This window comes from Choloepus didactylus, chromosome 14 (assembly GCF_015220235.1).
Source record: "Choloepus didactylus isolate mChoDid1 chromosome 14, mChoDid1.pri, whole genome shotgun sequence".
Taxonomy (NCBI): Eukaryota; Metazoa; Chordata; class Mammalia; order Pilosa; family Megalonychidae; genus Choloepus; species Choloepus didactylus.
Window position 1 is genome coordinate 78,831,652 of NC_051320.1, and position 14,922 is coordinate 78,846,573.

Consider the following 14,922-nt stretch of genomic DNA (forward strand, 5'->3'; position numbering starts at 1 on the left):
TAAACAAAAGCTATTTGAGGTCATCAAAAAATCTTAAGAGTTTAAAGGGGATCTGAAACTAAAAAAAAAAAAAAAAGGCTGAGAACCCAGGCTGCTTGAAAGGGTTTTTGTAGATTCAATAGTAACTGGCATATATATACAAATCTCTCAATAAACATTACCCTTACAATTATTGATTCCAAAGCTCCTGAATCACATCAGATAAGGATCTGTCTCCTCCACCTACATATAAAGCAAGCAGGGATCATAGCACTTAACGCCAAATTCACATTGTTTAATTCTCTGCTATTTGTTTAGATGGTGAAAAATCAGTCCATGCTACACTTTGAACAACTTAAAGCTGCCAAGGCACATCAGAAATGCCCACTGTGTCCATGAGAGACAAGTGCCCTGAGATGGGAACGCAGTGGGTGTTCCAGAGCTGCCACACCCCTCACCTTTCCACCTGACTAATACCTGACCCAGCCAGAGGCAGCTGGTAAAGAGGTGGGGGTTCCGGGGCTTCTAGAAATTCCTCCTGATTGATTGACCATCAAGAGGGTTACAGCCTCAAAATGGAAATAGCTTCCTTAAGGTTTTCCAATTTCCACGGAAACAGACTGAGGACTTTATTTAGTAAAAAGCAGGGTTAGGTAGAGGACGACCTGGAATGTCCTCTGAGCAATGCAAAGAGGTTAAATTTGTTTTAATTTTCTCTCTTTTAATTTTTCTTTTACTTTTCTTGCCACACCCTTGAGATAAACATATCCACAACATCCCTAAATTCTGATGATGGTAAGTTGATCAGGATCCTAGGAGGTATCAAATGAGTTTGAGAAAGATGTGCAAGATCTGGATTACAATCACCAAGAACGTTCCCTGCAGAATCCTGGAAGATTCTGAGCATCACACGAGAGACGCCACCTCCCAGGCCAGGACCTTGTTTTATGCGTTGATAAACAAACAAACAGACCTTCCATCAGTAGCAACTGAACAGACAGGTGCAGGCCAGTAAGAAAGTTTTGCATACCAGCTATTTAAATTTTCACACTTTCTGGAGAGCCAAGGGGTTAGGTCAGAGAAATGGGAGCTGAGCTCTAGGGGAGACCTTGGAAAAGCTTTCATCTACTTCATTCTCCAGAAAGCCAGAGATCACAGCGTATTGGCTGCGCAGTTAGCCACCCAAGGCCAGCCGCACCCACAACCAGTCCTCGCCGCTGGACGCTCCGCCGCACCCGGCCACCTGTTGCTGCCATCGCGCCCAGAGCCGCGTCGCAAACAGCCGCTAGAGTTCGTTCCAATTCCCCGGAGCCCTGACCGGCCCGCAAGCCCCGACACTCCGCGCCCGCTAATCCGCGGGGCGCGCGGGGACTGCGTAGAACAACCCCCAGCCTCAGGCTCCCTTTGTTTTCTCTCGGCGCTCCGAGGGTCAAAACTGGACCCCAGGCAGCACCCTCGCGTGCGCGCTGGGCTCGGAGGCGCTCACGCCCAGCCCACACTCCGGAGATGCTGAAGCGTCGAGATGCCCGCCAAGGAGGAGACCTGGTAGGAACGCGCGGCACGGACAGATTGCCGCGTGGGTTCCCCACGTCTCCCTCGGATCCCGAAGCCCTGAGAGCTCGGTAGCCGAGCACTGGGGCCTCAGCGCCGCGCCGGGGACGGAAGTTCACGGCTGCCGGAGGCCGCAGGCGAAGAGCAGCGAGATCCCGGGTCCGCCTTCGCTCTACGGCGCCCGGGCGCAGCCTGCGGACGGCCGCGGTTAGAGATCCCCTCCCGCGGGGAACGCCCGAATCCCGATTCCGAAAGTGCCTCGCCTGGCTTCCGAGGGACTTTCCTGAGAGCGCCACAGGAGTGTGCATTTCTCCGAGTCTGAGAATCCAGGCGAATGCGGGCTCGAGAAGAGTTCTAAGTCGGCTCCTGGGGCGTCTGTTTATTGGAGCTTAAGAAAAAAGTTTGACGATCCTTAACCAGCCTCAGACCCCGTGCAAGCGGAAATCCCAGAATCTTCACGGCAAAAGCGATCTAATTTCAAGTCGTTATATAAGTCGGGGCTCCTTCCTCCCCAGCCTTCTCATTAGTCCCAAGAGTAAGATGTGACTCGCTTTAAAAAAAAAAAAAAAAAGACAAAAAAGTATTTCCGCGGGCCCGAAAGCGAGCGAAGGCGCAGGCAGCGCCGGGGGCGCGTGGTGGTCCCACCCGCGCGGAGTCCCTCGCACCGCCGCGGGGACGCAGGGTCCCGGTGGCAGCCGCCGCAGGAGACCAGGCGTGCCCCGCGGTGCCTCAGTCCGCCACTCCACGTGGTCCGGATCAACAGTTTGTTGAGCTCATCAGTGACACCTTGAACTTTTCATGAAGAAAATGGGTATTGCACCGGGAGGGCTCGGCCGCCGCGCCGGGTAGTGCTTAATATTCAATGATCTCGCTCGCGCCTCCCCCTCCTCCTCTCGCAGAAATTCCACCGAGTCCGTTACTGGGCTCAGACTTTTAAGTTAATTTGCTGCTCCCCCCACCTTGGCTAGTAACCACTGTCTTTCTGGCTATCCTCCCCCCGCTCCCCCACTCCCGCCTGAAAATGACATTTCGCCGGCGTCTCCGGAGAGGGCTGAATTTCACTTTGTAACTTTCTGCGGAACCCGAGCCCGGGTGGCAGCTCGGGTGGTGGTATCGTATGCAAATACGCATGCTGACGTTACAGATCATGTGGGTTTTGGCGTAGATTCCCCACTGATCGAGGCATTTTTTTCCCCCTTTTTTTTTACCCCCCCCTTTTTTTTTTTTTTTTTTTCTTTTAAAAATTTTGGCCACCGTTCTCCGTGTGGGGCTTTTTCTGTCTGTCTGTCTGGCAGGCTGGCTTTCCCCCCTCTTTCCCACGGAGCCCGAGCCGGGCGCCCGCCGGGGAGTGGGGAGTGGGTGGGGGGAGCCAGCAGAGTTCCATTTTGGAACGCCCGAGCCGCGTCTCCGCGTTCCCAGCCCGGGTCCCCGCGTTCCCAGCCCCGGCGCAGGTAAGAAACTTCGCCCCGGCGCCGAGCACCCCCCGCCCGCCCGCCGCCGCCAGCCCCGCGCCCCGCACGCCCCGCGCCGGCCACTCCTGCCCAACTTTCCCACCTCCGCGTCTCCGCCGCCGCGGCTCCCGAAAAGGTGTTGTTAATGGGACTTGGCCCGGGTTGTGATGAGGAGGGTGGTGGAAGGGGGAGGGGGTGCAGGCTCTTTTTTGCGGGTGGGAGGAAATAAGAGGATAGAGACGGGGGATTTTTTTTTTTAAGAGTTTTGATTACAAGTTTGGGTACATGGGAGCCAGACCGAGGAGGAGGAGGAAAAAACATGTCTACGTTTCCCTATGTCGACATAAGCCACAAAAAAATATGGCGTCCGCTTTCGACAGGGCGTTACGTAGACCCGACTCTGTTTTTATTTATTTATTTCGTGGCCGGCTCCCCCACCGCGTCTTGGCCAAACTGCGGCGCTTTGTGCAAGCGGGGCAGGTCCCGCGGGGACTCCTGCGGGACGTGGCCCCGTCTCCTCGGGTTTTGGCAGGCAGGGGGGCTACGTGGGTCTGCTCCCCTCCCTCCCCCCGCTCTCCGCGCTTCTCCCCTCTCCCGGTGACGATTCGCCGTAATGTGGTGGCAGGAAGCATGACGCCGTGGGTTGAGGCTGCCTCTCCTCTCGTCGCTCTTGGTGGCTGCAGGCAGCAGGCGCGCGGCGCGGGCGGCCGCCGGAGCTACCTGCCGGGGGCAGGGCCGGGAGCGCGGCGCCGGCCCCCCGCCCCGCTCCGGTGCCGGGGAGCTCGCGTGGGGAGGGGGCCGTGGGGGCCGCGCCCGCAGCCGGCCTCTCGCAGCCCCAGCCCACGCTCGCCCCTGAACGGCCGCTGGCGAGTTTCCTCGGCCCCACAAGAGGTTAATCTTTGTTGGTGTTGCAGCTTCTTTGTGGCTTCCCCGGGACTCGGTATCCTCGGCTTTGCAAACTTGCCCATTTCCCAGCCGCTTTGCGGGGGGCTGCGGGAGACGAAGAGGAGCGGAAAGTTGGGAAGCCGGCGAGCATCACAGGACGGTCCCCTCGGCCTCGTTGCTTTGCAAGGCTCGGGAGGCGAAGGAGGGTGGCTGGTGGGCTGGAGAGAAAACTTGGGGAAGCCAAGTTGTGATTTGCTCGCGCTTCCACTTGATTGACTGGCTTCAAAGCCGGTGGGTCTCTGCAGGCGGCTGTTTCCCGAAGGCCTGTTGTTGGCTTGGGGGCGGGGATGGGGGGGAGGGCGATGAGAATAATAACTTCTCCAGGACCCTTCCGCTGCCCGGCTTGAGCCCCAGGGATCGACAGGTCTTGCCAGGCCCTAGAGTCCTTCCCTACCTGCTGTCTGAGGAACCTTTTCTCTCTCCAAGTTAGCAGCTCCCAAGTCTGAGGAACATCCTGCTGGGCAAGATGGGGGGAGGGGGGCAGGCCTCTCCTTCACCCCTTGGGTGCACAGACCTCCCAGAAATACCCTCTTAAAGCACACGCACACTCTTATACACACTCGCTCTTCCGTGTACAGCAGAAACCAATGCCTTTAGTAGTGGAGGGGGTGGGGTTCTGAGAGCCCTTGAAGTTTTCTGCAGGCACTGAGGTTAAGGGTTCAGTCCCAGGTGGCTAATGTCAAGAAGCATTTGGATGACAACCAAGTGGAATAAGTATCTTGTAAAATGGCATGTTTAATAGTAAAAATGGATTAATGGAGCCTTCAGGTGGTTGAATGGGACTAACAAATAGTTCTGATTTAAGTTTAGGGGGAAAGTAATATAAAGCTTCATACACATTTTCTTTTAAGGCCAGAGGGGGGAAAAAATGGAAAGTAAAATGGAAATGTGTCAGTGGTAATAACTGGGCTTGTGGTCTATGGAAATACTGCTGCTGTTTAAAGGCTCCTTGGTGGTTCTGTGCTCGTGAACCTTTCCTTCTAACCAGTTTGATGTTAGCTAACAATCTACCTAAAGTTAGCAGCTCTTTTGGAAAAAATCCAGGGAGCCAAGGTTTTTGGACAAATTAATGCATTAACCCATGTTTAAAGGGAAATAAAATAAAATGAGACAGCTGTTTGTTAGCCAGGAAGGAGGGATTCCTGTGATGTAAATTCAGTGTATCCTGACACACTGAGAGGTGACCCTGCCCCCAGGTCTCATCTGCATCATGACCCTGTGGTTGGGGGGGAATGCTGTACATTTGACAAAAAGAATACCAAAAAATAGTTGGTAATGGTTGCCAGCAGTATGCAGTATCATCATAACTCTGTAAGTACTATTATTATCCCTTGATTGTAGTTATGGAAACTGAGGCTCAGAGAGGTGAAGAAACTTGACCAAAGCCACACATTAAAAAGTGAAATCAGTGTTCGAAGTCAGACCTGACTTCAAAGCCTTAACTACTCCATTATAGTAGCTCTGAAGATACTGGAAGTCGTCTGTTGAAATGAAAAAAGTAAAGGGTCATAGGCAGGCAGGAAAAGAGGGAGCACGGTCCCCTGACCTGGGGATTACCCGATGATCTGAACTCATGGGAACATAGTTGGGTTTTGTTCCTTTGTTTATTCATTCGGCTATGTGTTGATTTATTTATTCATTCAGCAACTGTAATAATCGCATACTAATATGATCTCACAGTCATTAAGCACTTTGATATTCCAGAGATTGTTCTGAGTGGTTGTGATTAAACTGTTTTGCCTTCACGACAACCCTGGAAGGTAAGTACTGTTGTTCTCAGCCTTTTTATGGATGAGGAATCTGAGGCACAGAGAAGTTAGCTAACTTGCCCAAGACCAACCAGCTTGTAAGCACCAGTGCCAGATCCCAGAACACGTGCTTGTAGCCAGTGCACTTCTCTCCTGCAATGAGAAGCACTGTCCCAGGCTTTAGGGAGATGCTGGTGAGGTAGAGCTCCATGACTCTCAAGGGATTTGAGCAGACCAGAGGGGAGATCCTCATTGGGCCAAATCAAGCAGGGTTAAATAAATGGTATAATTGAGACAAAAAACTACTGTGAAAGTGCAGTGAGGGGCATGATTATTCTGCTCTGGGGGTATCAAGGAAGATTTCCCAGAGAGGGTCACATCTGAACCGACCCATGAATAACAAGATAGTGTCTGGAGGTGTATCAGCTATCATTGCAACCATTTGCTAGCAATAGAAATGCTGACCACCAGTGACTTAACCTGATGGAGGCTTACTTGTGTCCAACAACAAGAAGAATGTGTAGGATGATGCCCCAGCTGTACCATCAGGGATCCAGGCTCCAACTTTTCACCCTGCCATCCTTAGTGTGTAGGCCTTTGGCCCTAGGTGTATTTATTGTCTCATGGTCAGAAGGTGGCTGCTGCATCTCCAGGCCTCACAGTTGCATTCCAGGGTGGAGAATATAGGACAAGTGAGGAGCAAAGAGCTTTTTCCTAGTACAGCTTTATTGTTATGTTTGGGACAGGACACCCCTCCCAGGGACTTTGGTCCTTAGCTCATCTACTGGAACTGTGTTTCATATGGCCACAGAGAGGGACAATCAAATATTTTTAGCTAGGCACATTGTTGCCATGAACAAACAGAGGTTCGATCTGATCTGTAAGGCAGAAGAGATGAGTGGAGGAGTGAGTTGACAGGTAGAGTGTCTTCCACCTAAGATGGAAAGGGGAGGAAAAGTATTCCTGATGAAAGGAAAACCTTGTCCTGAGAGCTGTGAGTGTCCTGGGAGGTGGAGAGGGGGTACACGGAAGACCACCGCACAAAGAGAGCACTCCTACTTGGGGGGTGGACATGGAGGAGTTTGGCTTTTCATATAGGTACTGGGGAGCCTTGGCAGGTTCCTGAGAAGGGAATGCTGTGGGTTTTAGAAAGGTGACACTGACGGCAGGCTGCCTTGTGGTGGCAAACCAGCTTCGTTCTTATTTGAAGTAAAATGGGTTCTGGAAAGTTTCAGAACTGTGGACCAGGATTGCCTTAAGGCAAAAAGAAGACAGCATGTAAAAAGGAAGTGAGGGATGATGGGGATATTTTCTTGTAGGTCCTGCCAATACGAATCCAAAATTAACCAGGAGGTAAAACTGGTAAAATTGAGTTCACTAAAACTCAGTGGAAGTAAAAAATCTGGAATGGGATACCATTTACTCCCCAAACTTTACACTGGTCTTTCTCCTGACCCTCGGGGCTCCCAGGTCCTGGCTGCAGCTCCACCACTCACCAGCAGAATAACTTTGACCCGGCCATCACCGCTGCCCTAAATTGAGGGGATGGTGTTAAAGGGTCTTGGCAGCCTTTCCTTGGCTCCCTCCCCCTGGGGTCCTCCAGCGAAGACCACCATCCCTGATTCTCTTTGCTCAATTGATTACCTTTGTGACATCAGGCATTCACGTTCCTTTATGAACCTCAGTTTCCTCATCTTTAAAATGGAGATCATTCTAGGAGCTGCCTTGCAGGTTGTTATGAGGATTGAGGAAGAAATTTGTAAAAGATCTCAGCCCAGTGCCTAACTCATGGTTTATGCTCATTTTCATCACCACCACTGTCATCACCACTGCCACCATCTCTAGGGCATGGCTTCACTGTATCCTTATGTACCAAGTAACTCATCACTGGTTCCAGGACCTGGATTGTCCCCATCCCATTGCCATTCTCTTTCCGCTGCCCCCGTGTGCTTGTAACTCTGGGAACAGGTCTGAGCAACTACTGAACTGGAGAGCTGCCCCTGGAATATATCGCCATGAGACTCTGGGTGCCGTGTTCAGGTGCTCTCACAAGGCACACAGCCCTGGGAGGAGGCTGGCTCTGCACGTGCTCATTGGTACACGCTAAGATGGACATTGTTTCTAGTATTGACAAGGTAGTTTCGTTTTTAACTGAAAAAATAAATTCTCTCTTGATTCCCCTCTCCCCCTTTTCTAAGGCCCCCACCCTAGATTGAACAGGTTGTGATTTTAAGAACATATACCCACAGATGTTTCCTATTCTTATAGTTGTATTCATTTATTGAAAGGGATCGATTGGCAATGGTGTGAGTGAGTGTATGTGTGTAACAGACCCCAAGGAGAAAAACAGTCCTGACAACAGTGTATCTAAGTCTCCACTCAAACTTTAAAATGGAATAAGGAAGTCCAGGGCCAGAACCAGTTTGCTTGCTGAACCGCTCCTGACCCCTTGGTGGACAATTTATAATTTAAAATTCACACACGGTTTATACATCTTCCTGTCCCTTCCCTCACCTCCTACTACTAGAAACACTTAGTGGAGATCAAAACTTGTTATTCAGTATTTCACTGCAATAATATTTAATACATAATAGAATCTGCATGAATGAAATACTTATGCTATTGACCCATGGGGATCGAAAGTAAAGAGTGTGACCCAGGCCTTCCCTGTGGTGTGTCAGGATTGTGGTGTGTTTGAGGGGTGCCCAGGCTTGGTTAAGATGGGAGAGTGGGAAACCCTCACTGCGTTTGTCTTGCAGGGGGAGCCCAGCCAGATCCTGGGAACCATTCACTGTCAAGTTCACTGTGGGGGACTTGACTACCTCAGAATAGTCAAACTGAGTTAGCTCCTTCTTTGGAGAGGGATCTTGCCTGTAGGGAGCCAGGAAGGGCTTGCTGGTTTGACAGATGGGGCCTCATGTTGAAAGGGGAAGAGAATATGGTAAATTAGAGTTCCTGGGCTGTAGCTTCTCTTTGTTCTGCTCTGATGCCTACAACGGCAGCTGCTGGGCTCTAAAACATCTGCAGAAAACTGAGGAAGTATGGGCCAGAAGTCTAAATTAAGGAGACTTCAAGCCTGCACTGTGAAAAGATCGTGGAGTAAACCAGCGTTGCAGGAAGACTTGAGAAAAACATTCCACAGAGGGGCTCCTGTTCAGCCATCTCGCCTACCCCAGTTTGTCCAGTCTGGCTGGTGAGAATGAATGAATACAAAGCTCCCTACACACCCAGACTCACCCCAAACACGAGGTGTATACATCCTTAAGAAAAGCAACAGTTCCCCCGAAATGAGCACTTCTTATTGGCAAGCACTCTGCTACATGCTTTCTCTTTGTTTATGCCATTTCACCTGATCATGAGGATTAAATTGAGAGCTGTGGTTTAGCCCTGTTTTAAAGATGAGGAAACCATCTTTAGGTATCAGATGAGATGTATCAGAGATGTATCAGAGAGAAGGGAGTGGAGCCAGGATTTGAACTCAGATCCATCTGATTGCAAAGCTGATGCTCTTAATCATCACCTGTCTTTCTGAAGTTGTATGCCTGGAAGAAGGTGCAGGGAGAAGGGATGGTTTTAGAATGTACTTTGGGACACAGTCTGATTGCCAGCCAGTAAAGGTATGTGTGAGTGTGTGTGTGAGTTTAGTCAAAACAGGAGAGGATTCCAAATCTGTGTAGCCCAACTTCAACCCCACAGATAGATATAGAGATAGAGATAGAGGTATTTCTAAAGTCTCTATCAGTGTCTATAACAGAATATTATCCAGGGGAAATGCCCCCTCTTCATACTCTCCTTTCTTGCTCACTTCCTTGGGTCTGGAGGGAAGGAACTCAGGGGGCTAGAAGTTGCAAAGTTGGAGACTCAGGAGAATCTGAGTGCTACTTGGGAGGATGCGGAACAGCCTCGCCGGCCAATGGGGTCGGTGGGTGGAGAGAGCAGGCCTGGGGGTGGAGAATGGCTGTGTTGCTGTTTTTGTACAATAAAAAAGGATCATTGTAATTGCCAGCCCTTGAATCATAACACTCCTGCCTATGGCTCTCCCCAGCTGCAGAGCCATTTAGTTAAATAGTGCACAGAAAACTCCTTTCAGCTGATATTACTTTCCCGCTGTTCTTAAAATGTGAGACCGGGCGGAACTGCTTGAACAACAAAGCCCTCTCGGGCTCCCCCAAGCCCTGGGTGTGCCCGGAGCCCCCATGGGATCTCACCGGCCTGTGGTGGAGGAAATGAAATTATTTTCATTTGCGCTGCACCCCTGTCTTTTTGGAAACAGCTTTGTTAAGATATTTGCACACAGCTGCTCGGAGCTGGACGTCATGGCCAGGTTGTTTATGGTGGGCAGTGCCCTGGAGGCCACCGGGAGAGGCCAGGATGCCAGCGCTGGTGGGGACAGGTGTGTCCTTTCTTTGGGCGGCAGGCGGTGGAGGTTGGGGTTATGGAGGAATATGGACTGACAGCTAGAAGCTGGAGAAAGAGGCTGCCAAGATACTTAGGGGAAGGGATGGGGGCTCCAGGCAGGAGGGGAGAGAAGCACAGGCCCTCAGGTAACCTCTCCTAACAGAGAGCTCTGGATGTCATGATCCTGTAGAACAGTCTGTTACTTTCTGCTAGGAGAACTTGGTGTTACAGAATTGATTCTGAGCAAGACGTGAACTTCTGCCATCGTTTCCCAGCGCAAGGGCTCTGGGGTGCAGGGGATCACGGAGTGAAACGGGTTGGTCGCCTCGCAGGCTGACGGGAGGCATTCGAGAGACTGAGGCCTGTACCTGGAGGTGAGCGAGTTGGACGTTGCCTGGCTCCAGCACTTTCAGAAACGGGACCTCGGAGGTTTCCTGGTCCGAAGTGTAAAGTCCTCTGGAAACACCGGTGGGCAGCATTGGGGGATGAGTCTAGGGTCTTGGTACATTAAGAGGATCAAGGAATGTTCTAGCTGGAGGGATCATCTAGTCTGGCTTGGGGAAACTGAGGCCCAGAGAAGTAAAGGGATTTGCCTAAGGTTAAATGGCTGTTCAGCAGCATGTTAAGAGGAAACTTTTAGATAGTCTAGCTTAAGGCCCCTCTGTTTCCTGAGGCCGTCTGGAGCCAGGTGGCTCCATCTCAGTAACCACCCTACCCCGCACCCCCCACCTTCTTTTGCTCCTTCCAGACTGCAGACGCTCACTGAGCACCTGCCCGAGGAAGGAAATGTGGGCCCTGCCCTCAGGAAGTTCACTCATTTGGCACTCAGCAGCACCTGCCACGATGGTCCCCGCTGGCCCTCTCTGACACCATGGGTGCAATTCGAGGGGCTTTATGTGGGTTAGCTCATAACAGTCCTACGAGGGGTAGGGACTGTGTTTTCCCCATTTGACACTCGAGGACGGACGGGCCCGGGTGTCCCTTGTCCGAGGTTTCCAGAAGGCAGGTTTCCAGGCAGTCTTATACCACACCTGGTGCCCATAAGGCCCAAGTACCTGCAGGCTCCCCTGCCCTTCGTACACCTGTGGCTTTGGCCAGAGAGAGGGCTGTGGCTCCTCCTGACTGATGAAGATCACGGCTGAGCCGCCAGCCAGCGCCTTATGACAGCCAGGGTGGACCTACCTATGTGCAGGGCCTGACGAAGGGCTTTCTCATTGATCTTAGTTTGCCAGGACTGCCTTAGAGTACCAGGGCCTGGCGGGTGTAAACACCAGGAATTGATTGTCTCACAGTGCTGGGGTCTAGCGGTGCAGAATCAAGGTGTCGGTCGGGCCAGGGTGTCTCTGAGGTCTGTAGGGTTCTGGGGGTGGCTTGCCGACAATCCATAACTCAGTCTCTGCCCCCGTCACACGGCCATCTCTCGCTGGACTGTGTCCTCTGCTCATAAGCCTCCGGTCACAGTGGACCAAGGCCTCCTTGATTCAACTTGGCCTCACCTTAACTAATAACATCTTCGAAGATCCTGTTTACAAAATGGGTTCACATCCATGGGGCCAGGGCTTAGTACTTGACTGTGTCTTTGTAGGGAACACGATTCAATCCATAACATCCTTTCTGGGTTGTTAAATGCCAACTATGTGCAGGCTTTGCGTGAAAGACCCTTACACCTAGCCCAAGTCATCCTCCCAGCACCCCCTGCGTAGATAGGGCGATGGGCAGAGCCACAAGTTGAATACAGGTCTTTGCAACACAAGATTTGAGCAGTTTCCCACACTGGGCACTCACAGCTGATTGGGATCCTGAGCAGGCAGGGGCAGGTCACTTAGGGACCCAGAATCACAGGTGTCTGTCCCCTGTAGGTTTCCCAAAGTCCGCCTAAAAGCAAAGGGACTTCTAGGCAGTTTAGGCAGCTTTCAGCTGAACAACAGATACCCATTTGCACATAGTAATAATTGTCAAGCATGATGCATAGAAACAAGTACTGCACAATTCTGGGGTGGAGGTACTGTCTTAGCCCCGTTTTGTAAAATAGCTTCATTGTGATAGAATCTGCATACCCTAAAATTCACCTGTTTTAAGTGTATAGTTCATTGCTCTTTAGTGCATTTACAAAATTGTGCAACCATCACCCAAATCCCATTTTAAGACATTCCCATCACCCCCAAAAGAAGCCCTATATCCATAAGCAGTCACTCTCCATCCCTTCCTCCCTCCACCACACCTCTCCACAGCCCTGGGCAACCCCTAATATACTTCCTGTCTCTACAGAGTTGCAATTTCTGGACACTTCATATCAGTGGAAACCTGTAATATGTGGTATTTTGTGTCTGGCTTCTTTCACTGAGCGTAATGTTTTTAGGCTCATCCATGCTGTATTTTCGTTCCTTTTTATGAGTGAATAATATTCCACGGTACAGATATACCATATTTTGTTTATCCATTCACCAGTTGATGGACTTGGGCTATGTCCACTTTGGGGCTATTAGGAATAATGTTGCCGTGAACATCCGTGCCCGGGTTTTTGGTGGACCGATGTTTTTCGTTATCTGGGTATTTGCCTAGGAGTAGGATTGCTGGGTCATACGGTAACCATTTGAGGAACTGCCAAACTGTTTTCCAGAGAAACTGCACCATTTTACGATCTCACCAGCAATGTATGAGGGTCCCAGTTTTTCCCCATGTTCACCAACACTTGGTATTTTCATTATCCCCACTTTGCAGGTGAGGAAATTGAGGCACAGGGAGGGAAAAGTCAGATGGCTAGAGAGGAGAGGAGCAGGATTCACACCCAGGTCTGTCTGACCGGCCCATGACAGTGCAGGGTCAGCACCTGAGAGTGAGCACCTCCTTAAATTTTGTGCCCTGCATGCCCCACTTGCCTCATCCTGGTCCTGGCCCTGCCACCACTCAGCTCCTCACGTCGTAGGGCACTGTGCTCAGTGTTGGGGGGTGGGGTGGGTGCAGAGATGACCATGGCACTGCCCCCTACCTCAAGTGCTCAGTCTGGCTGGAGAAACTGAATTTGCAGCCCCACAAGCCAGCCTGGCTGGACTGGCAGAGGCTGAATCGCTGCTCATAACTATAGAGGACTTAGCACACTGCCCCGTGCCTAGTAAATGCCCTAGAAATGCTGGCTGTGATGCTGTTGTCGTATTAATATATGTCTGACCTTATATGTTATGAGGCTGCGTATGAGTCACTACTTTGAGGGACTTCTGCTTTGGATGAGAACCCACACCCTGCAGAAGGAGGTGGGCATCACCCAGTGATGAGGAAGTGGCCCAGGATGAAGGGAAGCTGGACATCCAGGCTCTGCTCGGACCTGCTGAGCCTGTCCTGGGCATCGTGGGTCCTGTCCACAGACCCCAGCGCTGGCTCCACTTTAGCTTCTGGGTTTCCCCTACTAGGCCGTAGATGTTCCGTGTCTGGCTCTGTCATCTCCAAAGCCAGAGTATAATTCCTGTGCTCCTACATGCACGAACACACCTGAGGGGTCATACCTGGGGGGCCAAGATGAGCCACGGAAGGGACGGCCTTGGGTCCTTCTGCCAAATGGACAGTCCTCTGGTTTTCCCCAGCAGGGAGAAGGGACCCTGTTGGTGATTGTGGGTGAACCACATCAGGCTGCTGGTCCATCAGGGATTGGGACAGGGAGGGCCATAGTTGATCCCTGGTAGGAACCAACTTTGAGGGCTCAGGATGAAGAACACAGGTGTCAGCTATGGGAAAAAGTCACATAGCATCTGCACATGGCTCAAGTGGCCCCATCTCTCCTGATAATGGAATCTCTGGAGGCCCTGCCTCAGGGGAGGGTAGCTTGTTGGCAGAACCTTGGGCCCAAAGGCTTCAGATCTCCTGACTTCGCTCCCCACTGCTGCCAGCCTTCAGCTCACACTGTGCCTGACCCCCACTTGCTGCCCTCCCCAGGCATGGGCTCTCTCTGCTCAGAGGCACCCAGTGTCCTGGAGGACTGCCATCTTGTACTGTCCTCCATGGTCTCACGAGAAAGGGCAGGCGCCATGATTAGATAGCTAGCTTGTCAAGCACTGCACCTCGATTCTCACTTGCCACCCCCGTCCCCCTGACCCCAGAGCACCTAGCCTCGCCTGAGTGGTTGTTCAATAAATAGTTGTTGAAGTGCTACAGTTGACTACACGAGGATCTACCTCTGTGCTCTGTGTGTTAAAACAGGAGGGGCAAGTCATGCTGGGCCTACCTGCCCAAAGTGAATGGAAACCTTTCCGGGGTTGATTTTTTGCATCTGTTTTCGCAGGAAAGGAAGGAGAAAGTCTTGTTGGAAGAAATATGTGTCACGTCACCTGTTGCCATCCTCTCCACGTGTGGCTCTAAAACACCAAGCCTGATCCTGTTTCACTGTCCCCCTATGAGCCTCCCCTGCTCACTGGTTGCCCAAGGTCTCAAACCCAGATGTTCTCAGGGGCCTTGCAGAGTGAAGCTGGCCGAGGACTGGACATGGGAAATGCAGGGATCTGGGTCAAAGTACACAGCATATGCCCAGTCAAAAGGCATCCAAATCCAATTTTTAAAAAATTCACTTTCCAGTCCTCCCTGGGGCTGCCAGTTAATAACTTGAAGTTTTGTCACCAATCAGGATTAATCCAAATTCCTGACCCTGGCATGGTGGCACTTTGAGAGCTGATCGCTATTTACCTTGCATCTTTTGCTCTAACCGCTTGCCCCTCAGCCACGTACCCCACACTTCAGATGTACAAGACTGTTCTCTGAACCCCACATTTGCCTTCCTCTCTCCCCTTTTATTCCCTTGTGCGTGCAGTTCTGTCTCTCCGGAAGGACTCATTCCCCATCGCTAGCCAAATTTACTCATTTTT

At 51.4% G+C, this 14,922-nt stretch overlaps 2 protein-coding genes across 4 annotated transcripts in view; one reads left to right on the forward strand and one right to left on the reverse strand.

The window, feature by feature from the left end:
* Positions 1 to 2,762: 2,762 nt before the first annotated feature.
* ZHX2 (zinc fingers and homeoboxes 2) overlaps positions 2,763 to 14,922 on the forward strand; it is a 162,186-nt gene continuing 150,026 nt past the window's right edge. For all 3 annotated transcript variants that reach the window (XR_005211619.1, XM_037802908.1, XM_037802911.1), the window contains exon 1: positions 2,763 to 2,981. The gene's annotated coding sequence lies outside the window, so the exon portion shown is untranslated. The remainder of the gene's footprint in view (positions 2,982 to 14,922) is intronic.
* LOC119508890 lies at positions 3,066 to 5,885 on the reverse strand. Its single transcript, XM_037802611.1, has 3 exons — positions 5,767 to 5,885; positions 4,321 to 4,517; positions 3,066 to 4,200 (listed from the first exon to the last, which is right to left on the reverse strand). The coding sequence occupies exons 1-3, from the start codon at positions 5,883 to 5,885 to the stop codon at positions 3,698 to 3,700; spliced, it is 819 nt and encodes a 272-aa protein (XP_037658539.1). The 3' UTR covers positions 3,066 to 3,697.

Coding starts and splice junctions, on each gene's coding strand:
- LOC119508890 (XM_037802611.1), bottom strand. CDS start 5,885: ATGGAGCTCTACCTCACCAGCATCTCCCTAAAGCCTGGGACAGTGCTT. Junction 4,518..5,766: donor GCACTGGTGCTTACAAGCTG/GTTGGTCTTGGG, acceptor CCACTACTAAAG/GCATTGGTTTCTGCTGTACA. Junction 4,201..4,320: donor AAAGGTTCCTCAGACAGCAG/GTAGGGAAGGAC, acceptor CCCGCCCCCAAG/CCAACAACAGGCCTTCGGGA.